The sequence below is a fragment of the Macaca thibetana genome, chromosome 2, assembly GCF_024542745.1.
Source record: "Macaca thibetana thibetana isolate TM-01 chromosome 2, ASM2454274v1, whole genome shotgun sequence".
Classification (NCBI taxonomy): Eukaryota; Metazoa; Chordata; class Mammalia; order Primates; family Cercopithecidae; genus Macaca; species Macaca thibetana.
The window spans coordinates 150,101,527-150,128,264 of record NC_065579.1 but is presented as its reverse complement, the minus strand read 5'-3'; the positions used below and the strand labels follow the sequence as shown (position 1 = coordinate 150,128,264).

The following is a 26,738-nucleotide window of genomic DNA, read 5'->3' as shown; positions in this document are numbered from 1 at the left end:
CAGTCTAGTAAATTCTGTTCACTTTTGTCAACATAGTCTGTCCTTGAATTTTCATCTGTGCTGTGAACAGACTGCATCTGAGACCCAGGCCTGTTCACAGGTGTGCAGCTGAAACCCCAGGCCTATTCACAGATATGCAGCTAGTGCTCCGTGTAGTCCCAGGAAGGGCTACTCACCTTGCAGTCTGTCTGGGGACTTTTTTTAAATGACAGTGCCCAGGCCCCATGCCCTGATATTCTGATTTAACTACCTCTAAATGAAACTTGGGCAACAGCAAAAAGGTGATTCAACTGTGTGGCCAGGGCCAAGAACCACTGCTTTTAATCGTGATAATTAAGCCACAACAGCTGACATCTCCAGAATGACCTAGGACAGTGGCTCTCAAAATGTGATCCCCATATCAGCAGCATTAGCATCACCTGAGGATATGTTTGAAATGCGAGTTCAAGGGCCCATACCTGAACCCATTACATCAGAATCTCATAACATAAATGTTTGCTGTGGTTCCTTTGCTGTTGCTATAGGCATTGAAACAGCGCATACTCTTAAAGCCCTGTATACAAGAGTACGTGGCAATGTTGCTTAGATAGTCTAAGGGTCAAAGAATTCCAAAGCAGAGACTGATCTGAGGGGTGGATTCATTAATAAGGCAGTGTTGCTTAAATAGTCTATGGGTGAGCAGAGTGTGGCCCAGCAATCTGTGGTTCAATTAGCCCTCCAGGTGATTTTGTGCACCACTGACCTAGCATGTTGCTACTCAGTGTGGGCCCTGGGCCCAGCAGCGCCAGCATCACTTGGGAGCAGATTAGGAATGCAAAATCGCTGGCCTTATCCCAGACTTGTGAATCTGAAAGTATATGTTAATGAAATCTCCAGGTAAATGGTGTGTACATTAAAATTTGGAAGTCAGTGTTCTAGGACATGGACTGTACCTTATTAGGGAAGTGGGGGAAACCATAATCCCTTCTCTGTGATTGGGAATCTTACCTGGACTCGGCATTTAGCCCCATGACCTGCCCTCATGGTACTCACTGTAGCTGTCTATGCAGCTACGACTGGGAACCATAAGAGAATGCAGACACAGCATCTAGCAGAGAGACGGGCAGAGAAGCTATGCAGGGATGCTCACCCTTCATCTCTCATGGTGGATGTGTCCAGCAGGAAAACGAGCCTTGTCTGCCTGGACACCTGCAGCACTTACTACCAGGGTGCTGACGTGACCCTGGGCAAGCCAACCTCTGTCCCAAGAGCCAAGTATCCATAGTAACAGAAAGACTACTGGGAGCTGGAAGTCCCTGAGGACTGCTTGTGGCTGAGGTGGGCTGTGCTTGGCGTCCACCTAAACCATGAGGGCTGAGTGGGTGAAAACACCCCAGGCAGATGGGCTGCCCACCCCCACAATATCCTGTTCTAGAAATGAGCTTTGTCAAAAGAGGTTTGATTGGCCTCTTCAGCGCCTCTTACTGAGGCTGGCTGTTCTCCTGCTCCTACCACAGCTAGCTGTTCAGTCTGGAGTATACCATGAGGCTTTCAAGAGAATGAATCCAGGGGTTTTAGGAATGCTCACTCTCTGTCTATGGCTGAATGCCTGGTTCTGCAGGGGAGGCATCTAACTTACCTCTGGGCTTAGGGAAATGGAGGGTAGATTCACACCAGAGCTGGAGGGCGGGGTTGGGGTAAGAGGTGAGCCCAGGTGGGCCTTGACCCCCAGTGGCTGAGGAATGTAAGACTTCAGAGACACAGGACTGAGGCAATAAATGGCTTGGGGAGTTACAGTCTTTGTTTAATGGACTGTATTTGGACTAAAGGTAAAATAAACTGTAGTCTTAGAAAAAGGACAATTAGCAATGTTAAAACTTTTGTTGGTGTTTAGTCCATGTTGAATAAGGGCTTATGCTTTGATTTTGTAGTAGCAAATGGAACTAGGCAATTTTTATATGCTTCTTTTCAAGTGTGAAGTTTCTAATACTGAGCCAGGCTCTACTAAATCGCTCTGGTGTACCTACAACTGTAACCAAAGCAAAAGCCTTTGCTTAACTTAACATCAGGCTCAGGAATAGAGTAAATAGGAACAATTTCTTAATTTGCTCATTGTTCTTTCCTCACTATGGAATCATCTATTTGAGCCTCAAGTTGCGAGGTGGTAGGTTTTGCTGAAAGAAGTTGGGGGAAACATGCTGGCTGAATTCAAGGTCCAGTTCCACCAACTAGCAGTCTGATTTTGGAAGTCCCTTTTCTCTTTAGACTTTAGTTTCTTCTTCTGTCTAGTGTGGCAGGCCTTGATTCCTAAGGTTCCCTCCAGTTCTCACTTTCCGTAATTCAGCCTAACTGCCCTCATTGGCCAGGCCATACTTCTTCTCTCCCATGAAATCTGACCATGCAACTGTTACACTTGACTCGAGGAGTAAAACAAGAGTGACATACCCTATGGATATGTTGTTTTTGTGATTTACTCAAAGCATCAACTTCTCTCTTTATACAATGTTTGTAAATGAGAAATCTCTGGAGTCTGTTGCCATGATACTTAAAATTTACTTTGCCTGAGAAGAGCCCAACCCCAACTTTAAAAAATAAATAAATTCTTAAAATAAATTAAGTTTTGTGAGGATCACTCTTCTCCTTGAGCGTAAAGGCTAGAATACAAAATCAAGAGGAAATCCTGGGTTGAAATCCCGGCTGCACCTCTTAGGACCTGAGTGTCCTTGTATGTATTCACCTGTCTCTCTAAACCTTGCCTTCCTCTGAAAAGTAGTGATCTTCAGAATCCTTACCACATAGGGTCATGTGAGGATGAAGTGGGATAACACGGGAGGATGGAAAGGGTTCAGTGAAACTTGGCAACTAGTATATGTTGTACTCCTAGCACATGCTATGTTCTGTTGAAGTTATTTGTGTTCCTGTAGTTTTTTCAGCAGCATGAAGGAACAAATTCTTTCTTCCCTCTTTCCATTCCCAGCATCTAGCAGAGCCAGTGTCTTGTGCCTAGCAAGTTCTTAATAGTAACGTTTGCTGAATTAATCAAGAATGAACATCAATGTGGGTGGAACACATGTAGGTAAAAATAATGGAGCACAAATAATTTTACTAGTGTCAAAAAGGAAAGAAAAAAAATCTGGGTTTTTTATTATTATTATTATTTTCAACATGAAAGCTACTCTGGGGTTAATAGGAATGTGGATCTGAGGGGCTGAGAGGAGGGGAAGAAGAAACCTTGACATAAAACAATGGTTCTTAACCTGGCTGTAGATTGAGAATCACCTGGGAACTTCTTAAAAATACCAATGTCTGGGCCCCATCCCTCAGGGACTCTTAGTTAATTGGTCTGGTGTGGGCCCAGATTTTTTTTAACTTCCCAGGTGATTTTAAGGTACAACCAGTGTTGAGAACACTGATCTAAAAACCTCATTAAAGGACTTTGTGATTTCTGAACTGTTAGGTAGACGGAGTGACACAGAAAGAGGAATGGACAGGGGAGGAGAAAAGAAAGAGAAAAGAAGATGTTCTGTATCTGAGGCAGATACCGATATTTAAAGAACATAGTTTTTAAAAACGTGTTACAAGTATGGGCAGCATAGCCAGAAATATCTGAATCTTACTCTAGACCATGGTCACCTCTCTCCTTGAGGCAATTAAAGTGGTACCCTCATCTGGTAACAAACGAAAGCAAACTAATGCTTATCGTTGTTAGCTGTGGCTTTTAGCCCTAAACAAACACCAATGCAGAGCATTCACTGAGTGTAGCAGAAGGAATATCTCTGTTTCCCCAGGTTTCTGGCCATTGTACCATCTTATCCAGTGGTTCATAATCTTGGTTGCATGTTGGAATCATGCCTGGAGGTTTAAGACTTACTAATGGCTGGGTCCCGACCACAGAGATTCTGAGGTTATTGGTCTGGGGTGTGGTTAGGACATGGTGATTTAAAAAAAAATTCTCCAGCTGATACTTGGGAGGCTGAGGCAGGAGAATCGCTTGAACCCAGGAGGCAGAGGTTGCAGTGAGCCGAGATCGCGCCACTGCACTCCAGCTTGGGTGACGCAGCAAAACTCAGTCTAAAAGAAAAAAAAAATTATCTGCTGAATCTGATGTGAGCCAGGGTTGAGAGAAGCAGTCTAACAGCATTAAAGCCACCATAGTTTCCAATGATATACATTAGGCGAGTACATAAACACCTGTCAGTAAGGTTTTATATTTACATTTTGTACAAGCCATTCAATAGTTCCATCAGCAATCAAAAGTGTATTCGTTATAATTTCTCTGAGGGAGAGGAAAAAGGGAGAAAATGAATATTTTAAGCCTACTAGATGCCAAGCACTGTATACATTGTATCTCACTTAGTTCTCACAACATCCCTGAGAAGTCCTCCTTGTGATTCCCATTTTACAGACAAGGCAACCCGGGCTCAGAGAGGGTGAGAAGCTCAGAGTCTCTCCATTCATAGCATACAGAGCAAACCTAAGCCAGTTCTTCCCCCAAGCTCTCAGGTACTTTCCACCACAGCATATGACCTCAGTTCTCTAAAGAGGCTCGTTTGTTCATTGATTAGGTATTTATTGGATGATATGAATGAAGCATTGTGCTAGGGCCTGAAGAGGCAGAGATGGGTAAGACTGACATGGCCCTGGCGTCGGGAAGCCTGCATTCCTGGGACAACATGGATAGGTTAATAAGGAACCAACCTGAATGGAAGTGTTCTGATTGGGGTATGGACACAGGAAATTGTGGGGGCAAATCAGAAAGAAGTCTCAAAAGAACTTTTTAAAAAGAGCCTGACAAATTATTTCCTCACAAATATATTCCACACTTGATGGAAAGAGGAAACATGTCTTTTCACATTTCTGAGAGCCCTTAAGAAAAACAGATATATCATTAGATTGAGAGCAGTAATGTCAACACAAGCAAACTCTGCCTGCTGCTGATTGACAGATATTTACCATTTGATGGGCTTTAACTGGTACTCGTGTCAGTGTGTTTGGGGGCAGTGGGAGAGGGGGTAATTTCTATTCTTCTAGGTGTGGCTGGAGTAAATCTTCATGTTCCTCCCATTTACTCCATCCACAACATGATGTGTTCCTGAGGAGTGCAGAGGTACAATAAGGATTGTCTTCATCCATTTTATTTCCTGTGTTTATCTCACATGAAACAACCTCAAATGAGATGGATGAAAATGCAGGGACTGAGTCTCAGGACTTGCTGGGAGACTGCTCTGTTTGATGTCCTAAGCAGGTGGCTGTCCTCTTTGACAGGTAACATGTGGTGTGGCAGAGTTGAGCCATGAGGCTCACATAGAAAGACATTTGCCCAAGCCCAGCATCCTGAATACCAGAGACACATGCAGAATGAGTATGAGCTACAACAAATCCGCATCGAGACCGGAAGTGAGAAAGAGCATCTGCTTCTGCAGATGGATCTTAAATTGCATTTCCAGAAAGTAAAGATAAGAGTCAGGGGTCATCCCACTATGCCAAGCACTGCAGAGGTAGAAATTTTGTGTTCTTACTTTTTATTTCAGTCAAGGAGATGCTCTACCTCATCCCCTTGGTAATTGAAAATAGTAACTGGAAGGAGTTGGCTGCCAAAAGAACAAGCCGTTCTTTTCTCTGTCTCCCACAGATATTTCAGGAGCTGGGACTTGGAATTATGAAACAGACACACAAAAAAATAAACATGAAAAGATACTGAAATTATTACCATGTAACACCAGGAAAAAAAAATGTTCCCACTTTCCCATATTGTCCTTATATAAAACACTATTTTTGCCTCCAGAGATAAATTTTCTTTAGCATGTACAGACTTTCCTTATACTCCCCCGACTATATGTTGCAGGTGTGTTGGTGGTGGCAGTGATGGATTTCTGATGGTGTGAGTAGAGTGATGGGGAAATCTCTCAAATGGGATTTATTTTTTAGGTAGCCATATGTTGAGACTGGCAGGCTCCTTTGGGTTTGATCCCCATGGAAGTACACTACCTTTTGGTGACTTATCTGCGGGGCTTTTAAGTCTGAACCCCATCATTGGTTGAGATCCTGTCCTTCAGCATCACAGACAAAGTGTCAGCATCGGGACCAAAGCTGCACTGGGTCTAGATTGTTGGATGAAGAGCCAGGGAAAGGACTTGGACAGAACTAAGAAGCTGCAGAGCCAGGTGGACTCAGGGATCAGAAGAAGCAAGCAGTCCAGAGTTAGGGTTTTCCTAGAGCTAAGGATCTGAACAAGGCCGAATAAGAAATATGTAGACTATCCAAATCAAGAAACAACATGGGCCACAACTTGCAACAAGTCGGAGACATTTAGAAACCAAGAGGGCATGAATGTGAGAAGGCAGAAAGTTAAAAGTTTAAGGTAAGAGTCAGGAGTCAGGAAAGCCACAGGACTAAGCAGCAGTGGTCTGTATTTATTGTGTATCATGTATACACAGTAATATGTATATATGAGAGATATTTTACATGCATCATCCCATTTAATCCCACAAGTTTAGGAGGTAGGTAGCTTATGAAGTAGGTAGGTAGGTAAATTCATATTTTACGTATGAGCAAAATTAGGCTTCTGAGAGTCTAGATCACTTGCCCAAGGTCAGAATTCCAACTCAGGACTATTCCAAAGCTAGTACACTTTCATGTAGTCTTTGAGAGCCAAGTAAGGAATCGAATTCAAGTTACTAGTGGAGAGAAGGACTTTGATTACTAAGACAGTTCCTTTGCTCTCTCACCGAGTTCGTTAATTTCTGAGGCAGAAATTTATTTGATGAAGGCTACCTGGGCCTGCTGATGATAATGTATAAATAGGAGAACTGGCATGGTGAAGAGAGGAAGTGTATGTGTGCACCTGTGCTCATGAGTTGGGAAAAGTATATAGGAAAAGTAAGACAAGGAGGTAAACAAAGAATGGGGCCACAGCTTCTGGCTGGCATATATTAACTCAAGGTTCCCATTACAGGTCAGATCGTTGACAGTTTATTAATGTTGGATGGTTTATACATAAACCTTGAGAACACTTGTCAGTGACTGGCTGGGTTTACTAATTATAAACCAGTAGAAAAACACTGAGCAAACTCTCCTTGTGTGGGCACAACTTTAATGTGAAGCTCTTTCTAAACGGATAAGCACTCATTATCCCTGTGGTATATTGCTGGGTTGTATTTATTAGGTGTGTTTGCCTGAGTTTTATAAATAATATATGACAGCTAGCTTATATTTCTAACAGTTCCTGTTTTTAGAGAACCTAAGTAGTTGGCTAATAAAATCACCACTGTCCATGTGCAACCCTTGCGGGGAATTTAAAATTAATTTTTAAAAATCACTATTGTGTAGCTATTCTCGTTGGAGTGAACTTACCATCTAATGATAAATTATATCTGACCAGCTAAAAAAAGAAGTGTGTCGTTGGCAGAAGTACTGGGACAGTCTTTTGGTTTGGTTTTTGATTTTCCAATATGATTTAGAGGCTTGTTTGTGAATATTCTGGGTGTTGGCAAATCCCCCAGCAGGAATTGCTGGGTGCTGTTGTGTCTAGGGTTGGACCTCTATATAACTCTAATTCCTGTTGATAATAAGGAGCTGATCATCCATTGAATTCTCAGGCAAAGGATCCGTTGATACAAAAGAGATGGCATAATTTTAGCATCCCAAACATGGGTGCATTGTGGTGCTCAGTTTCACAGAGGAATGTTTAGAGTTTGGGAGGGTATGAATAATGACTGTTTCCAAATTCCAGTTTTCTTATGCATATTGAAAGGAATGTAACCTTCACAGTACTAGCTGGTTTTTAATTGTTTTCATTTTTTAAAATCAGGAATTGAGTTGATCTGTGAAAAAGACATTGATCTGGCAGCCCAGGTGCAAGAGTTATTGGAATTTCTCCATGAGAAGCAGCATGAATTGGAGCTCAATGCGGAGCAGACTCATAAGCGGCTAGAGCAGTGCCTCCAGTTACGGCACCTCCAGGCTGAAGTCAAACAGGTAAGCCTGGCCCCTTCTTCCTTCAGCCTGGGTTTCTCAGCCAGCCGAGCCTGACCTGGGACCTGCTCCTGATACGAGGTAAGGCATACAGAGCCACAGGTGCCCCTTTAAGTAACCAGCACTTCGAAAATAGGTAAGTTAAGGACTACTTGTATTAGTTTATGAAAACTTGGCTGCAGTAACAAATAGACCCAATGATCCAATGGCTCAAACAACAAATGCTTGATTTCTCGCTTACATGACAATCCATTCCAGATTTGTCCTCAGTCACTGAATCTATTCTTTCTTTCTATCCTCAATCCTGTCAAGCAGTCCATGGGAAATATACAAATCCTTTATCAATAAACATATTTAGGATATAGAGTCAGGTTAATTAATTTGGGGCACCCGTATGCCTGACATATAGTTAATATTCAGTAACTAGTAGCAATTACCATCACTATTTCCAAAGTGTGTATGGTTATTATAGGAAACTTTTCTTGCCATATTAAAGTTGATTTTAAAAAGGAAAAAGCTTATCTGCATGAAGCATTATGCTAGGCGTTTTATGCTTAATCTCTAGGAATCTGTGGGAACATACACACAATGACCAATGTCACATTTTAAAAATAGTACAGGCCAGGCATGGTGGTTCATACCTGTAGTCCCAGCACTTTGGGAGGCCAAGGCAAGAGAGTCACTTGAGGCCAGCAGTTTAAGACCAACCTGGACAACATGGTGAGACTGCACAAAAAATGTTCAATATTAGCTGAATGTGGTGGCACATGCCTGTGGTCCCAGCTAATTGGGAGGCTAAGGAAGAAGGATCGCTTGAGTCCAGGAGTTTGAAGCTGCAGTGAGCTATGGTCATGTCACTGCACTCCAGCCTGGATGACAGTGCAAGACCCTGTTTCCAAAAAATAAAAATTACAAAAAGTACATATATTAAGAACAGACTAAGTGGTAATTGTTTTAATTTGCTGTTTGTACGAAGGTGGGGGTGAAGAAGTAAAAGTATAATAATAGTTCCATTTTGTTGAGTGCTGTGGGTGTGTTACACACATCTTCATCCATCCTCACAACCATTCTCTGAAGTAGACTTTATTCCCATTTTATAGATGAGGCCACTGAAGCTTAAGAGGTCAGCAGACCACGATCACCCTGAGGAGGGAGCACATCACCGCTCTCCACAGGTCCCAGAGGGGTTCCCAGCAGGGCAGGTACCACATCACTCCTGTGGTTGCCCCTTTCTGCCCCATTCTACCCAAATCATCCTAAGCAAAGAAGCATCTTTTAAACACGTTTTTTTCTTGTCTATAGTGGCTGCTGGAGCTTTTACCTTTTTTCTTCAGGAAACCATAGCTCATCATGCTGGAACTTTTAGAATTAAGCCTTTTGATTTAGTATGAGGGCCAAAAACATCTTATTTTGTTTAATTGTTGCTTGATTCCTTATATTAAAGGTATTCCTTCCTCCAATGCCTCTGTCTTAGTTATTATATTGTTATTTATTATAAGTCTATCTTCTCCACTCCCCATCTCTTCCAATCAGTGCTGAGCTATAGCCCACACACGTCATGCTAAAGATCTGTATTCCGTGCAGATTACATTCCTGAGCCCCAAGCAAGGCAGGGTTATAGTGCTGCCCTCCAGGTTGTTTCTGCTTAATGACACTGGGATCAAACCTGAGTCTCCAGAGAGACATGTTATTTATAAGGACTTGATGGAAATCCTAGCAGGCCCAGAACAATAATGAGTATGCAAATTCTGCGACTTTGTAGTTAAGGCTGGACTTTCTTTTCATATGAGAAATCCTTTCTCATTTATAATCTCATTTTAAGAGAACATACCCATGGGGAGAAGTGGTGTTATGCTTACTTTTCAAATGAGGAAACTAAGGTACCATAGGGTTAGTGCTCCCCAAGCCCTCTTGACTAGTCAGCTGAAACTTCAGCCCAGGCCTCCTAAATCCAAGGTCCTACAGTTTGCCTCTGCTGGCCCCGACTCTTGCCATGTGGTCCCAGGAGAAATAGAAGCCCTCCAACGTTATGTGAAGTGAAGTGGGCCAGGCACAGAAATACTACACGCATGTGGGAGCTAAAAAAGTGGATCTCATAGAAGTGGAGAGTAGAATAGTGGCTATCAGAGGTAGAGAAGGGTAGAGGGGAGGGGATGATAAAGAGAGGTTGGTTAATGGGGACAAAATTATAGTTAGAAGGAATACGTTCTAGTGTGGTATAGTACAGTAGGGTGACTATAGTTAACAACAATTTATTGTATATTTCAAAATAGCTAAAAGAAAGGAATTTGAATGTTTCCAACACAAATAAATGAGGTGATGGTTATCCCAGTTACAATGTGCACTACACATGGTATATCTGTATCAAAATATCACATGTATCCCATAAATATGTACAATTATGTTTATCAATTCAAAATTTAAAATAAGAATCCTTCTAGCTGAATGGCCTTAGGTTTTCCTGACCTCAGAAGTACCATGTGTGAGAGGACAGGAGCAGGCATAGCCTAAGCTTGATGGAGAGGGTGGCACCTGTCTGAGGTCAGCAAGGCTCCAGCAGGTCATCGAAGTCCTCTGCTGCACCTGCTTGGTTATTTCCATCAGTGGAAGGTGGCAGGAATGACTATCTGAACAAAACATAACAGGAAAATCATTCCTCTTTGACTTTGAAATGAAATATATAAATTTGCTTTTGTTCCTGATTTTTCATTTATTTTTCTCCAGCACCAGTGGTAGATTCAGCTCCCTAATTCTCTTTTCCTTGGCTGATATTAAAATAGAAATGTATTCATTCTCCAATTACACATCCTATATAGGAGGAGACTGGGCTGATGATAAGTATTTTGTTAAATAGGGAAGTGGACTGTCTATATATAAATAATCTGGGGTGGATTAATATCTATATACATTCCCATTTATAATATCACGAGTGGGGAGACAAAAAAGGAATTCTTCTGTGGGGGTGGGAAGATTCCTTATTTCTACGGTGACAAAAATGACACACTGTGGGATTGTCATTCAAGACTGTACAAAATTGCTCAAACGGATTCTCAGGAAATCTACCAAGCCCTTTGCAAAGGGCATTGGTCCTCGAGGTGCCAAGGGACTGCTGCTTGGTTAAGCCACCATGCCTCATTAGACAGGCTTGTTTTCCTTGTCAGTGTAGGCTCTTTCCTTAGGGAGCCCTCTGATCCAGTTTCAGAGAAGGCATTTGTATTTGATGGAAATTGGTGGAGCAGGAAATATTGATTTGGAAGCTGTTGACTCTTGGAAAAAGGGAGTTAATTTAGATGTCGGTATTGATCAGTGAGGCTAAATTTAGATAGTAGCTTGAGAGTCTCTTTTGAATATAGTCTCAAAAAAGAAAGAAAGAAAAAGGACACTTTAATTGAAATGCCATTAATGGGGGCAGAAAGGGAGAAGACAATAATAGATTATGATACAACTATGTCATTAGAGCTCATAGATTAAAGGTTTAGATTTGATCATGGCCCATCATAACCTTAAGTGTAGTTTTACCAAAATAATATTAAACTGAAGTACTGAAAAGTAAGGAAGGCACAGACATTAGACTAAAAATTATATTAATGGACTCAAAAAAATGAAATTGATTGATGCAACTGATTTTCTTTCTGAGGGTTTATATAGGACTTTATATCTAAGATAGATAGCCCAAACACCCCTAGAGAAATGGTGGACCTTGAAGGGAAACCACTCCACTAATTACAGCCCATGGAGCAGATCCCTGGACCACTGAATGCCAAATTACTCTTCAACCCCCACAGAATGCTCTGATAGCTACCAGGAAAATTACTACTCTGGTGAAGATGACCTCACATCTATTAGATAATTCAGAAAGATTTGAAAGACCTACCTAATGAGCATAAAACTAAATGAATTTCCATATGTATTCCTGCAAAGCAGTGCATTTAGCAGAAAATAAGCTAAAATGGATTTGTAAAATGTTGTGTCTCTAAGCTATGAGGAAAGAAGTTATATTTATTTGATTACTAAAGACATTGGCTTAATTTCCTTCTTTGCACCAAATGCTGGCCAAAATTTGCATATAATCAAGATGGACATTTAGGACAAAGGAGAAAATATTAATGTGTCCTCATTCTCCTGTGGAGAATACTGTGTTCAGTTCTGTTGACTGAATATAAAAGAGAGGAATTGAAGTAGAGCCAAAAGAGGGGCAGCCAACAGGACAAGTACCATCCTTTTGTTTCAAAATGGAGATAATTAAGAGGACATATGGCCACAGTCTATAAACCATGAAGGATGAACATGTGCAGTCTCATAGACCATGGATTTTTAGAACTAAGGAATACTGGACATATGACAGGCTCCCTGCTACCATCTGAGGAGCTGATTATTTTTCCTGTGGCTAGAGTTTCAGAAACAACTATGCCTTGTGATAAATCATCTATAATAGAGGTCCTTAGAGTCAGTTGCCTTGAGTACAACCTCATAGCTTTGCTGTAGGTGTGACCTTGAGAACACAGCCATCTACAGGCGACTTTCCAGTCTACATGGTTACAAGGCTCAGCCTGCCCAGCTTAAATGGCATCACCATTTGTGGATATCTTCATCCACTTATTCAAATCCATTCTCCGGACTTGGGCTTAGCTGAGCTTTCCTGGCCTGAAGAAGCAATAGATCTTCATGTACAGTTCCCCCTCAAGCTCAGACTGAGCTGAACTTTTGACCTAGCTCTTAAGTTCCCAAGCAGTGATATTCTTTCAGTCCTTCATTTCTACGTAACTGATTTTCTTGGACACCCTAGGGGCACTCTTTGAGTTTTGAAAGTAGTGTGGAATGTTAGAGCTGGAAATTATCTTTAAAGATCATCTAACCTATTGGCTAAATTGTTGCTTAAAATGTTTGATCAATGTCAATATTCATTTTACAGTTTGAAAAATACTTTTACATTAATTATTTTATTTTTTCTTTACCCCGAGCCTTATGCAAGGAAAGTGTTCACATTTTACAGATGAGAAAACTGAGCCTTGGGGAGCTTAAATGATGTTTGCAAGGTCACACAGCTCAAGATTAGTAGAACCAACGTTTTCTCATTTTAGTTATGATGTTTCTTAACTTGCACATATTTGTATGCTCACAGAAGACTAACTAGCCAGTTTTATGAACCTGGAAGATTAAAAATACCAGTAATAGAAAATTATACCAACAAGGGTTATCAGTGATCACAGTAAAAGGATAATGATGACAAAACAGCTAAGGAAGCTACATCACATCAGAATATGCCAGTAAGCTCATACAGACACTGGAATAAAGCTCTCTTCTCATTAAGAGAGGTATAAATAATCACCTTATCATCCAGCTTTTCTCCAAACTAAAAATCACCACCAGTACCATCATAATCATCAGACTTTACATTTTACGCATTGTTGCGTCAACCCTGCAATGCAGAAAAGGAAGGTACAATTATCCTTATTTTACAGATGAGAAAACTGAGGCTCAGAGGGGTTAAGTGATTTTTTCCAGGTAAGTAAAAAGCCGCGTTTCTGACTCCATATGTTATGTTATTTTTCTGCTATGCCAGGTCTACGTCCAGGACTGACTCTTTCATAGGGATCAGCCCCACTCTGGAGCTAAGCCATGGATATAAACTACCATGCATTTTTAGCTTCCTAAAATCAAGTCTCCCACTTTAAAGTCCTGGAATGCCTTTTTAAACAGCATTTAGTAAATAAAAATGAACAAGGAAATGACGTGATATAATTTAAAAAGTAGGTACTGAAACCCATGATGTTTCTAAATGGGAAGCTGGTAAGTAGGGATCCCACCACCATAGCTATAATTCATGTTTCCTGTTGACTGAAACTGGAGAGAAAAATTTTCTAACAAAACTGAAGAGGTCCAAAGGGAGTCAAATTGTCCTACAGGCATTGATGTGTGATGCACTTGGAGAAGTCGTTTCGCTGATACCCTCAAATGAATCTTCAGACCAAACAAAATGCAGTAAATCATGGCAGAGGGATACCGTAAACTCCATTTCCCAAAGAGATGAGGCATTTGGGCATGCAGTCTATGAATGCATGCGCCCAAAGTTACAGGCAACTTTTCAAAATAATTAGCACCTCTAGGCAGCCAGCCACAGTCCACCAGTGACAACAGGGATTTCACGTGAACACCCTGAGCAGTTATTTCCTGTAACTAATTGCTTTACAGATTGGCATCTCATCTACAATCTGCCAGCCTGGCTGTGAATTAACATCTCAATCCAAGTAGCCCAGCTTTAGTGGGATTTATGACCTGATATTATCTATGCACAATAAGGCATGAGTCATTTTTTGCCCAGGGATGAAATTTGAGAGGTGCCTATGAGTTATAGAGCACGAGACTAGGCTTGGTATTTTCTAATTGTTCAATGTGAGGAAGTAGAGGGGAGAAAAATATGAAAGCAAATCTGAAACAGATAGTGGTGTCTTTCTCCTTTGGCATGAGGTGACAGATGGGTGGTATTTACTGATCTTGAAATTTCAGAATAGCTTTTATTTCTTCTCCAAGCAAACTCTCAGACTCCCTAATAAGGAAAGTATTTGGCAGTGTTCTGGTGACCAGACACCAGGTAGGTTTTCAGAGCCTAACGCTTCCAGTTGCATTATTTGTTCTGACTTTATTAGCTGGATAATTTCCACATCCCTTTTTCACCTAGAACTCTCTAGACAGTGTCAGCTGTTTCTTCTTCTATCCTAATATTCCCTCATTGAGTTTTCTTTCTCCCAGTACTTGTTAACATCACATCGAAGTTGTATTCAGCCTACCCATGGCCTCTAAATAATTTAAGTCGATTATATTATAGCTTACTCCCGTTTTTCTGATGATTCAGAAGATGGGTTATCCTATTTTGCTTGTTTTCTTTCTCTTTTCTCCTTTTTTGGGGTTGTTTACCTACTGAAGTTCAAACCTGCCTACCCTTGGTTATTTTGCAGGGTAGAGGAGATTAGACTCACTGCTCAGGTGTGACCTGGGTATACTCCATTACTTCAAAAACTACACCACACCCATTATATGTGAAGTACTGTGCTAGGTACTGTGTGAGACCAAAATATGACTAATATATTGCCCCAGATTTCAGGAAGTTTATGTTCTCAGGGGGGAATGAAACATAGGTTGAAATAAAGAAACCAGGAAGTCTGTGGTGAATACCATAAAGGTGGTACATGCAAAATGATATGCTCGCACTAGATGAAGATGAGATTGTTTCTAGCAGGAGAGATTAGGTGCAAAAGGTTTCCATAAGTTGTTGTTATTTGAACTGGACCTTATAAAAAAAGAAAAGGATACCAACAGATGGAATGTGTTTATTTATACCATCCTATGTTCCAGAAGGAAGTTTAGACATGTATACAGTACCACCATGTTAAGTAATGTTTACATTATGTGGGTGAGGAAATTGGGACGGGGGTGACGTGGAGCTGGGAATAAAGCAGGTACATAAAATAAGTACCTTATGGCACAGGTACTCTGTATGATTGGGGAGATGACCATTTAAATTATGGAGACCTTTGCTGTCCTCTCTCCAACAGAAGATAAATGATAGTGAGCTCTGTGTCTGAAGTCCCCGTGAGAAGAGGCAACAGCTCTGGGGAAACTGCGGAAGGCCATTCATCTGTGTGCTTGTCCCGATTCCCTAGGTCCTGGGATGGATCCGCAATGGAGAGTCAATGCTCAACGCCAGCCTGGTCAATGCCAGCTCTTTGTCCGAAGCAGAGCAGCTGCAGCGGGAGCACGAGCAGTTCCAGCTGGCCATCGAGGTAACACCCAAATCTGGCTGCACTGTCCTCCCTTCCCCTTTCTGCTCTGTACCTCAGGCAGGGGGATTCTCAGGTGTGGGTGTTCCTTCAGGCAGCGAAGGTAGAATGGTCCAGGGAGCCTCCCTCTTACCCAAAAATTAATGGGGAAGCAAATGCAGGGGTTCATCCTCCAGGGAGGCCTGGTGTTAGAAAACAAGTATTCACACTTCATATGAGAATCTTTGTTATCTATCTGTACCTTCAACCTTTAAGGCCACTGGTACATTGGTTTTTTTAATACATTCTAGATACGTACCATGTGAGGAAATGTAAAAGTAAAAGGTTAGAAGTCACTTCCGGTGAAGATCACTCAAGATTGAGGATAAACAAGTACAAAGGTCATTATAAATTAGGATCCTGTTTTTAACCATTTGGTTTACATGTAACCCTTAGATACTATTGTCAGAGTCTGCCTTTTAACAAGGATAATGAGCGTTGGAGCAGATTGCACCAGATATTTTTACCCCGCTGAAAGTAGTTGTTCAATAATGCTGGTAGAACAATATTTAAAGAATAAACTGCAACCAGAAGAAGTTCATCAACAGGGACTTTTTAGAAGGCTATTTAAAAATAAAACTTCATTTATGATAATCTAATATAAATTTTGTCTTGCTTTAAGTACCCTTAATTATCCTTTTTTACTAGGACATTGTCCTTCCCAGAGAGACTTGAACTGATTGCTTTAGAGTGGTGTAGGAAAAAGAGTAGGAAATGGGACACGGGAACTATATTAAAAATAAAATAAGGTAATTACCAATGGGAAAAGAGACAGAATGAAAACTTCAAAGACATTCATTACTTGTGGTTCAGTATAGAATTCAACCCACTTCTGAGTGTGTAAGAAATGCAAAGATGTTATCTTTTGCTAAAAAAAAAAAAAAAAAAAAAAAAAAAAAAAAAAAAAAAAAGATTGTTAATGGGTCATTTCTACAGCAATGATGGCAAAATAATAAAATTTTAATTGCCTGTGCCTTTTTATGCAGTAATCCAACTGATTGCTCGCCATTTTTAAGCTAGTGTTGATTGATTGCAACCATTTAATTTCCCGGAAACCATCGTGGATGTATAAACAGTGTTAAGATGCATGATATTTTCTTAGGAACCATTACTAGTACTAGAAGAACTGTCTGGGATTTGAGATTTAAAAACAAACTTCATATTGCACACACTGCATCAGCAAATCATTTTCTAAGGCGGAATTAACCAGAGGAAATAAGTTTTATTACCATCAGCTGTCTCTATTGTAGCTTTCTGACACACCGAAATATCACAGTGTTAGGATATATTCATTATAAAGAAAAAATCAGGATTGGGGTTATAATCAAGAAACAGGGCCAGGCATGGTGGTTCACGTGTGTAATCCCAGCAATTTGGGAGGCCAAGATGGGCAGACAGCTTGAGGTCAGGAGTTCAAGACCAGCCTGGCCAAATGGTGAAACCCCATCTCTACTAAAAATACAAAAATAAAGTAGCCAGGCATGGTGGTGGGTGCTTGTAATCCCAGCTACTCGGGAGGCTGAGGCAGGATAATTGCTTGAACCCAGGAGGTGGAGGTCGCAGTGAACTGAGATTGTACCACTGCACTCCAGCCTCGGTGACAGAGTGAGACCCTGTCTCAAAAACAAAAAAAGAATTGGACACACAGCAGTCAAGTTCCCACAGTCATAGCAGCAACGAAGAAAATGAAGGCTGAGTGATCAGACTAGAGGTATAGCACAGTTATGAGGCATGCTGGGCAGAATGAAGACAGCTCTTGGCCATACCTCCTCTTTATTTATCTTTGGTGAGAAGGTTTGCCTAAATCAAATGGTGGGCAAGTAAGACCAAATGTCATAACACACTTAAGCATCTCAATGAGCTTTTGAGGAAGCATGGGTAAATGTATTCACAGTGCTTGAAATGACTATATTCCACATGACTGCATATGCAGTACGTATTCATTTGTGTTAGACACCGTTTCATCTTTACAGAATAGAGGCTTACTAAGCATAAACACCTCTTAATCAGTTCTGGGTTTCTCTCTGGATACAACTTGATCAAATATTCTTGGAATTGATGTTGAGATATAGGCCACTTAGTCTCGAGAGGGCATGGCAGAGCAGTTAGGATTTCTAGAAGGTATTGGGAATGAAAGGTAGGGAGAGTCTGCATTGCCTAGAACAATGAAGGGAACAGAACCAGAATTGCAACATATGCTCCTTCTCCAGGTGGCCTGCATTTCTCCTTAAATGTGTCAGTTCAGACTAGGCTCTCCATCAGAAGGAAGATATGCCAGGGAAGATAAGCTGTTTCAAAGGGAGTGAAAGCAGTTGGGTTTGGCTTAACCCACTTTGACAGTGTTACTAGAGGCCTTTACAATGATTGTTGGTGGGGAGCATAATTTGACTTCTTTCTTGAACCCTAAGAAAGAACCCTGGGTTCCATCAGGGAAAATAAAAAAGTAGTAAATAGGATGCATATAATTTATTGTTTAAATGAGATCCTTTAAAGGTGAAGAAGGGAATTATTAATAACTAAGCCAGAAAAATAGGCATATACTGGAACTGTCATGGGCAAACTATGATGTTTGCTAACTTATAATATCTTGGGTGACCTCATTAGATTGAAGGTTTTGGTCTTTCTAAGGAAGGTCAGGATTTTTACCTGAAGTGGCCTCGGTTTCAAGAAGTCTTTCCCAGAGCCATTCAGGATGGAAAGCAGTACAGAGCATTTGAAAGAAATTTAGCTTTGTCAAACCCAGAATATTACTTGTTAGTATCTAAGATGTGGCTGATTAATCTTCATGAACTGTGAACTTCAAAATCTATTGTTCTTTGAAATCCTCTTATGCATTTTAAGAATAGGCATTATGTCAGAAGAAGTAGCTAAAACTGGATAATAAATTCAGTTGATTCAGTTCCATTCTCTTCTGTGTACTCCTACTAAATATTGATGTCCTTGATAATCCATGTCTTAAGGATATAGCACTCAACAGGATTAGATAATGGGGAGTAGAAATAAGTGCAAAATAATTACTTAAGCTCAGCAAAGCAAAGATTATGTTATATGGATAAGAGTTTATCATTTAGGAAATTAAAGGGGGAAGGTACTCCCAGGACTATTACATGATAATGAATTTCAAAGTAAGAAAGAACATTTGTATATATATTATATATAATATATATTTCCATATATTGTGGGAAAATCAAGGTTACTCCTCCACTGTCAGAGAAAAATACATAACTGTTTTATGATAACAATTCTATGCTCATTTTAGATATTGAAAAGAGGCCAGATAATTATCATAATTGTTAATATTCATTTGGTGAACCCTTCCTCCAAATGAGATACTATAGATACTGTTCTAATTGCTAGAGATGAAATGATGTGATGAGCTATAGTAGAAAGAACACAGGTTTGGGAATAGGTCAAATATGAGTCTTAATTCTGGTTTCATTACTTCTTTGGGTTGTACATTTTTGGTCAAGTCACTTAGCCAGCTGAGCCTCAGTTTCTTAATCTGTGAATTGGGAGTAATAATATCCACCTCGTAGTCATGTTGAGAGAACTAGAAAATATATGCATAAGCACAGTGCTTATGATTTTTCAAACCATCCTTGCCTTGAGAGTGTCACAGTCTAAGTAAGGAGAATCAGCCAAGTGTTAGATGAGTGACATAGAAGTTCAGAAGAGGGTGGTTTACAGTGAGTCTCAGGCTATATGAAAAGGCCTCATCCAAGGAGGATAGACTTTAGCTGAGTCTCAAAGGGAAGCTGGAACATGTATGGGGAGAGATTTGGACAGCCATAAAAGGCAGGAAGAATGAAGGCAGCAAAAGCAAGAAAGTACGTGGTGTGTTTTCAAAGGGTTTTTGTAAGGAAGTAATTTGTGATCATGTTATGGAAGTAGTTTGGGACCATGTTGTAATGAGGGCCTTTTAATGACAGCCTCCAAAGTTTGGACTTAATTTCAAAGCAATGGGAAGACCACTGAAGGCTTGAATTGAGAGAAGGTAGTGGCATTTATGACATAAAATGAGAGTTTTAGAGCTGGAAAAGATGTTAGAAGTCTTATAATGCTAATACTTCCCATTACAGAGAATTAAAGGAATCTGTTAAAAATGTAAAGGATGAATTTTATGAATTAGAAATGGAAGGCAAGAAGACTCATTAGGTCATCACCACAACAGTCTGTGTGTAAAGTGGTGAGGGCAGGGCTGGGACTGGGGAGAGGGGAACGGCAAGCAAGAATGATGTCAAGATTGTAATCGTAGGAGGAGAGAGAAGGAGAGTACCAACAGAAGTGGCAGATTACCATAAGAAAACTGTTTTAAAGATAAGAGGAGTTTAGTTTCAGCTGTGGAACTTGAGAAGCTGTCTAGGAGAGGTAGAGGCTCTAATAGAGCAGGAAAGCCTTTCCCATTCACTGGCAAGGGCCCCTCCTCTCTCCAGGAAGATCACTTTTACTGAATGCATCTTTCTGGCAGGCTGACATAGGACAGACAGCTAGATCAACTGAATCAGTGCTGCTCCTAACTAGGGTGAAACCTGTGCAGGCAACTCACCCTTGCGTCTGAAGGCAACTGAAGAAGAGTCAGATGTCAGACAAGAGACATAGACTGGGGAGTCATCTGCAGAGAGAAAACAATAGAAACCAAGGGAAGAGATGAGAGCGCTGCAGCAGCGGGGCAGGGGTAGGGGTGGGGGAAGAGCTGACCTTGGTACCTCTACATTTAGGAGACAGGAAAAGAAAATGGTGCCGATAAGCAAGACAAAGGAAGAAAACCAGGGATTTGTAGTGGATTGTTTCCACCCACTAGCTTACTTTCTCTAGCTTCGTTAAGCAATTAGGAACCCAAATGCTGATGTGGTCATCAGGATCGGATCGAGGGCTGACTCAGTGGCAAGGCAGGGAATGAGGGAGTCTAGGTTGCTAAGGAGGTCATGCTAGCATTGCTAACTCTGAGTACAGATTCAGGAGAGGGTGAAGAGAAGCCAGAGGTGGGGGATAGACTGGAGAAGATAAATGAGAATGTGTAGACTGCAATCTGGAATGAGGGTGAAGGGCCATCATGGTGGGAATCAGGGAGAGGTATAGGTGAAAACGAGTAAGGCTCTACTCAGACACAGGGAGTGCAAAGTGGATTAGCTCTTGGGAACTGTCCAGAATTGCTGCCCAAGAAGAAGGGCAGAAAATAATTCTGGAGTAAGTTACTGAGTTCTAGCTGTTCTTTTTCACTGCCAGCTGAACTATTATTTCCTCAAAAGTGCAAAGACCAAATTAGTACTACTCCATCAGTCTGGAACAATCCCAGCAGTTGAGGTTGGGATGATATTAGCTCTGTCAAGTCAGTGGGGCTCTAACATTCTCTTATAGATCATCCACATCCGTATTTTGTCTTAGTAAATCTTAATCCCATTTGGTTCTTTCCCGGCCACCCTAGTTCTCCCCACCTTCTACAGTTAATATAAACTCAGATAGCACATAGCACATTTAGCCTAAATCAGAAAGGATTAAAAAAAAAAAATAGACCTTCTGGCCAGGTGTGGTGGTTCTTGCCTGTAATCCCAGCACTTTGGGAGGCTGAGGCCAGAGGATCATTTGAAGCTAGGAGTTTGAGACCAGCCTGGGCAAGACAGCAAGATCCCATTTTTACAAAAAGTGAAAAATTAACCAAGTGTGATGGCACACACCTGTCGTCCCAGCTATCCAGCTACTTTGGGGCCTGAGGCAAGAGGATTGCTTGAGCCCAGTTCAAGGCTGCAGCAAGCCATGATTGCATCATTGCACTGCACTGTTCAGCCTGGGTGACAGATCAAGACCCTATCTCAAAAAAAAAAAAAAAAAGAAAAGAAAAGAAAAAAGAAAGAAAATAGACCTTCTACATATATATGTATCTCCTGAAGGGATATGTAAATAACATGGGGATTATGTATTGAGGTGAATTTTCTCCTGCACTGTTGTGCCCCCCGGTGAAGTAATTAAGGGATGATGTAGGAGATTATTTTCTAGCTTTGTTAACCTTCCAAATTTATTCCTTTAAGTGGAATCTTTTTCAACTGATTATTAATATTTTAAATGATTGCATTGTTAGCTGAGATTTGTGTTACATGAAGTTTCTTTTCATGTGCTGTCTATACTTGATCTGTAAAATGGGACTGCAGTAGTAACCTCCTTTGAAAACTCAATGTACAATTTTATTATTCTATATGCGAAGGAAATTTATGAACCAGTTAGGGAGCAGATTGATACACAACTTCTGTTTCCCTTCTATAGAAACTGAAATGTCCTTAAAATCTAGAGTGCTGCAAGGAAAAAGAAAGAAATGGGGACAGAATTTAGGGTCGTGAGAGATTAGCTAATCAAAATGTATGATATTCTTTTTTAAAATATGCTTTTAAAATAATAATGTATTAATGGTCATGACAAAATGGATCAGTCATTTAAAGCTCTTTAACTTCTCTGCATCTTTTCACTCACGCCTCACTCCACCCCCTCCCATACCACGCCTGGGTTGTTCCCACGGACCTTTCTCTCCTCTCCTTGTGCCCAGTCCCTCTTTCATGCCACTTCCTTGCAGAAGACGCACCAGAGTGCCCTGCAGGTACAGCAGAAAGCCGAGGTGCTGCTCCAGGCCGGCCACTACGATGCCGATGCCATCCGGGAATGTGCTGAGAAGGTGGCCCTCCACTGGCAGCAGCTCATGCTGAAGATGGAAGACCGGCTAAAACTGGTCAATGCCTCTGTGGCCTTTTACAAAACTTCTGAACAGGTGAGGGAAAGGATTGTGGGGCTTGTGGGGCTGAGATTGACCGAGGACTATTTTCTGCCTTGCAGTGTTAATGTGCAGTAATTAACGTCAGTCCTCTCCGTACTAACATTTGAAGAATAATTTGTGGAAACACCACAGTTGGCTTCCTTATCATCCTTGCCATTTGAGCACTGGACCATGGGGTTTGTTTCTCATAAATTTCTCAAACTTACCAGATCTATAGGGAGGTGTTGAAATAGAAATTGGGTGTATACTAAAGGCTAGATTTGGACAGTATATTAGTCAGCTGTTACCACCATAGTGCTGTGTAACAAAACACCCCAAAACTCAGTGATATAAAATAATAAACATTTATTTTTTTTGCTTAAGTGTCTGGGGTTCAGCTGATCTTGGCTGAACTTGGTAGAACTAGGCTTTGAGATGCAGACTGGGTCTAGATCTGTTCCCATGTCTCTTGTCCTCCTTGACCTGAAGCCATCTCAGGCACATTTATAGTTAAAGGCAGGAATACAAGAGTCCAAAATCTACCATACAAGTGCATTTCAAGTCTTTGCTTGTGTCATATTCTCTTTCATCTCATTGGCTAAAATAAGTCACATGGCCAAGCCAACGTCAGTGAGGCAGCAATGCCTCCTATGAAGGTTAGGAGAGGAGAATGAATAGTGGCTGAACAATAATTAAATCTACCACAGTTAGGCATTATGCACTGCTTGAAAAACACATGGTTCTTTCATTCCTGGGGCCTCCAGTCTAATGGAGGAAACACAGCTGACACTGGGGAACTAGGAATGCACCGGATAAGATGATGCTGCTGTGGGAGAAAAGGCAGGAGCTGGGCAGCAGGGCCATAAAGATGCAGTGTGTTACCCTTTCATCTGTACAGCAATATGCACAGGGCTAAGAGGATTTTTAAAAAGACTTGGGTGCTGTTAGGGAATTATTTTTATGAAACAGGTTTAAAACAGGAGTAATTTTATTCAATGTATAGTAGTTTCCTTCTCTGAATTGTTCCCTGGTAGAAATAAATCAGAGAATCATTCTCCTTGGGTGACTTACAGGGACCATCGGAAAGTCTCCCTTGGAGAAAATGTGACATGTGCATCAGAGGGCCCTGCAGCCAGGGTTAGAGTCTCCATCCCTTCTCTCAGTCCTTTCTGTTGCTTCAGAGGGATGACTCCTTTGATGGCCACAGAAGTGAGGAGCTGCAGACTAAGATGATAAAGAGCATCCCCAGTTGATCCATAGATTCAACATAGTCTCAGTCAAATCCCAGCAAGCTTTTTTTTTGTAGAAATTGATACATTGATTCTAAGATTTATGTGGAAATAAAATGAAAATGCAAAGAATACAGATGCAAAGAAACTAGAACAGCCAAAACAATTTTGAAAGGAAGAACAAAGTTGGACAAGTCACACTGCCTGATTTAAGGACTTATTCTAAAGCAGCAGGGATCAAGACAGAATGGTATTTGGAATAAGAATAAACACAATGAGACAGAATAGTGGTGATAGAAATAGATCCACATATATACAGTCAGTTGATTTTTGACAAAAAAAATTCAATGAGTGAAGGAAAGTCTTTTCAGCAAAGGATGCTGGACAACTGAATATCCGTATGGAAACAAATGAGGCTTAATTCCTGTCTAATATTATACACAAATTTTAATTTGAAATGGATCAAGATGGTGAAGGGCACTGGAATAGGAGTCAAGAAATTTTACCCTGAAGTGACCTTGCCAAAGGTTACTTTACCCCTCTGGATTTCTGTTTCCTCTCTTGTTAAAGTATTTATACCTAATAATCTTTTCATTTCTTCCAACTCCCAAATTGTTTGCTCCTAAGTTCAGTCCTATCATGGGACAGATCTTAAGTACCCTTTTTCTTAAAGTTTTTGCATGTCTATAAGCTGTTTTATCTCAAAACATGAGCTGCCTGCACGTTTCAGGCCTTTCAGAAAGAAAGACGTGATGCTAGAGATGGGACTAGAGAAGTCACCTTGAGTTCGGTGACAGATCTTCTCATGACGCGAGAAGCGTGTCTGGCTATGAGGGTGTTCTTCCTGGGACAGCTTTCAGCACATCTTTCAGCTCAGTTCATAACTCAATGAATGCCCTATCCAAAGACATCTTTCATCTGGCTGGGCGCGGAGGCTCACGCCTGTAATCCCAGTACTTTGGGAGGCCAAGGCAGGTGGATCACTCGAGGTCAGGAGTTCAAGACCGGCCTGACCAACATGGTGAAACCCCGTCTCTACTAAAAATACAAAAATTAGCTGGATATGGTGGTGGGCACCTGTAATCCCAGCTACTCGGGAGCCTGAGGCAGGAGAATCACTTAGGCAGAGGTTGCATTGAGCCGAGATTGCACCACTGCACTCTAGCCTAGGTGAAAAAGCTAGACTCCATCTCAAAAGAAAAAAAAAAAAAAAGACATCTTTCATCAAAAGACTTTCTCAGAGAAGGCCAAGGATAGTCATAGCTGTTCTTCCCTGCTGCCATATCCGAACAAGTAATCAAAGTCTATTGAAGGAAATCCAGTCATCCCAAGGTCTATTGAAGGAAATCCAGTATCCGTGGGGTATTTGTTTCAGGACCCCTCACAGATACCAGACTTTTCAGATGTTGACGTTCCTGATATAAAATGGCATAGTACTTGCTTGTAACCTATATACATTCTCCCATGTAATTTAGATCATCTCTGGATTACTTATAATACGTAAGTATTATAGTAAATAGTTGTTGTACTCTATTGTTTTTATTTGTATTATTTTTTATTGCTGTACTTTTTAACTAAGTATTTTCAATCCATAGTTGGTTGAATCATGGATGTAGAACCCACAGATATGGAAGGATGTCTGTATGGAATATGAGTTTCAATTTTCTGCATCATCCTCCAGGCCCTGATACTAGGCTGCCTTGAGTTTTCCACTGTGAGACCCAGGCTGAATTTCCCTCCAAACCTACTTCAAAATGCTTTTGCTCTCTTCTGAGTTCATTTATAAGGTCACTTAGCATGGCCTCTCAGCATCTTTAGAACTAAAAACCTTCTTAACTGTCTTTTAGGTTAACCTAAATTTGTTACCCCTCTACAGGAAATGTGTATTTTGTAATAGAGATCCTGGAGATGTCATGTATTATGGTTGGATTTTTGAGACATTTTTCTCCAGGGGAGGAAAAAGATGACATTCATTTATGGCCCGTAAACCATACAACATAGGCAACTTCCTCCTTTGTCTCTGCTTGAGGCTACTTACTATGGGACAAGTACAGATGGTCGGATAAATCAAGTTATCTTCTCCAAACCTCGTTTCCTATTCTACCTAATTTATAGTTATTGTGAGATTATAACAATATGTAAAAACACTGAAACTCCAAAGATACCAGATTGTCTTACTTTCTTACTTTACCTACTATTCTTAGTTAATGTCATCAACTCCCATAAAAAGATGATTCCAAAATCCATATCTCCAGTCATAATGTCTCCCAGGTTTCAGACACAAGACTGTCACTGCCTCCTGGATTTCTCTTAGATGTCTCAGAGGCATTAAACTTCTAATGAAAAATGTCATATGTGTAGGCTTCTATAGGCTGAAGGTCCTCAGAGAATACTTCCGGAATAATTAATTTACTGAGTCTTTTCTTCCATGGTTCACTAGGTGTGTAGTGTCCTGGAGAGCTTAGAGCAAGAATACCGGAGAGATGAGGACTGGTGTGGTGGACGAGATAAGCTGGGGCCAGCGGCAGAGATCGACCATGTCATTCCACTCATCAGCAAACATTTGGAACAAAAGGAGGCCTTTCTTAAGGTCAGAGCACATTGTCATGCAAGGGCTCAGACTCCTGGCCTTGGCCTTGTTCTTTTATCCTCTTTCTCTTTCTCTTTTTCTCCTTTCTTTCCTTCTTTCTTTTCTTTCCTTCTTTCTTTTCTTTCCTTCCTTTCTTTTCTGCCTTCCTTGCCTTCCTTGCCTTCCTTCCTTTCCTTCCCTTCCTTCCCTTCCTTCCTCCCTCCCTCCCTCTCTCTCTCTTTCTTTCCCTTTCTTTCCCTTCCTTTCTTTCCTTCCTTCCTTCCTTCCTTCCTTCCTTCCTTCCTTCCTTCCTTCCTTCCTTCCTTCCTTTCTTTCTTTCTTTCTTTCTTTCTTTCTTTCTTTCTTTCTTTCTTTCTTTCTTTCTTTCTTTCTTTCTTTCTTTCTTTCTTTCTTTCTTTCTCTTTCTTTCT

General features: G+C 40.9%; 1 protein-coding gene across 26 annotated transcripts in view; it reads left to right on the top strand.

Annotated features, from left to right (window-relative positions):
• KALRN (kalirin RhoGEF kinase) overlaps nt 1-26,738 on the top strand; it is a 708,666-nt gene that overhangs the window by 394,225 nt on the left and 287,703 nt on the right. For 18 of the 26 annotated variants that reach the window (XM_050781534.1, XM_050781538.1, XM_050781528.1 and 15 more), the window contains exons 15-18: nt 7,790-7,956; nt 15,615-15,734; nt 22,306-22,524; nt 26,179-26,328. In XM_050781534.1, the coding sequence (XP_050637491.1) occupies nt 7,790-7,956; nt 15,615-15,734; nt 22,306-22,524; nt 26,179-26,328 (656 nt within the window). The remainder of the gene's footprint in view (nt 1-7,789; nt 7,957-15,614; nt 15,735-22,305; nt 22,525-26,178; nt 26,329-26,738) is intronic. The other 8 variants (XM_050781536.1, XM_050781532.1, XM_050781533.1 and 5 more) reach the window with 1 other exon arrangement.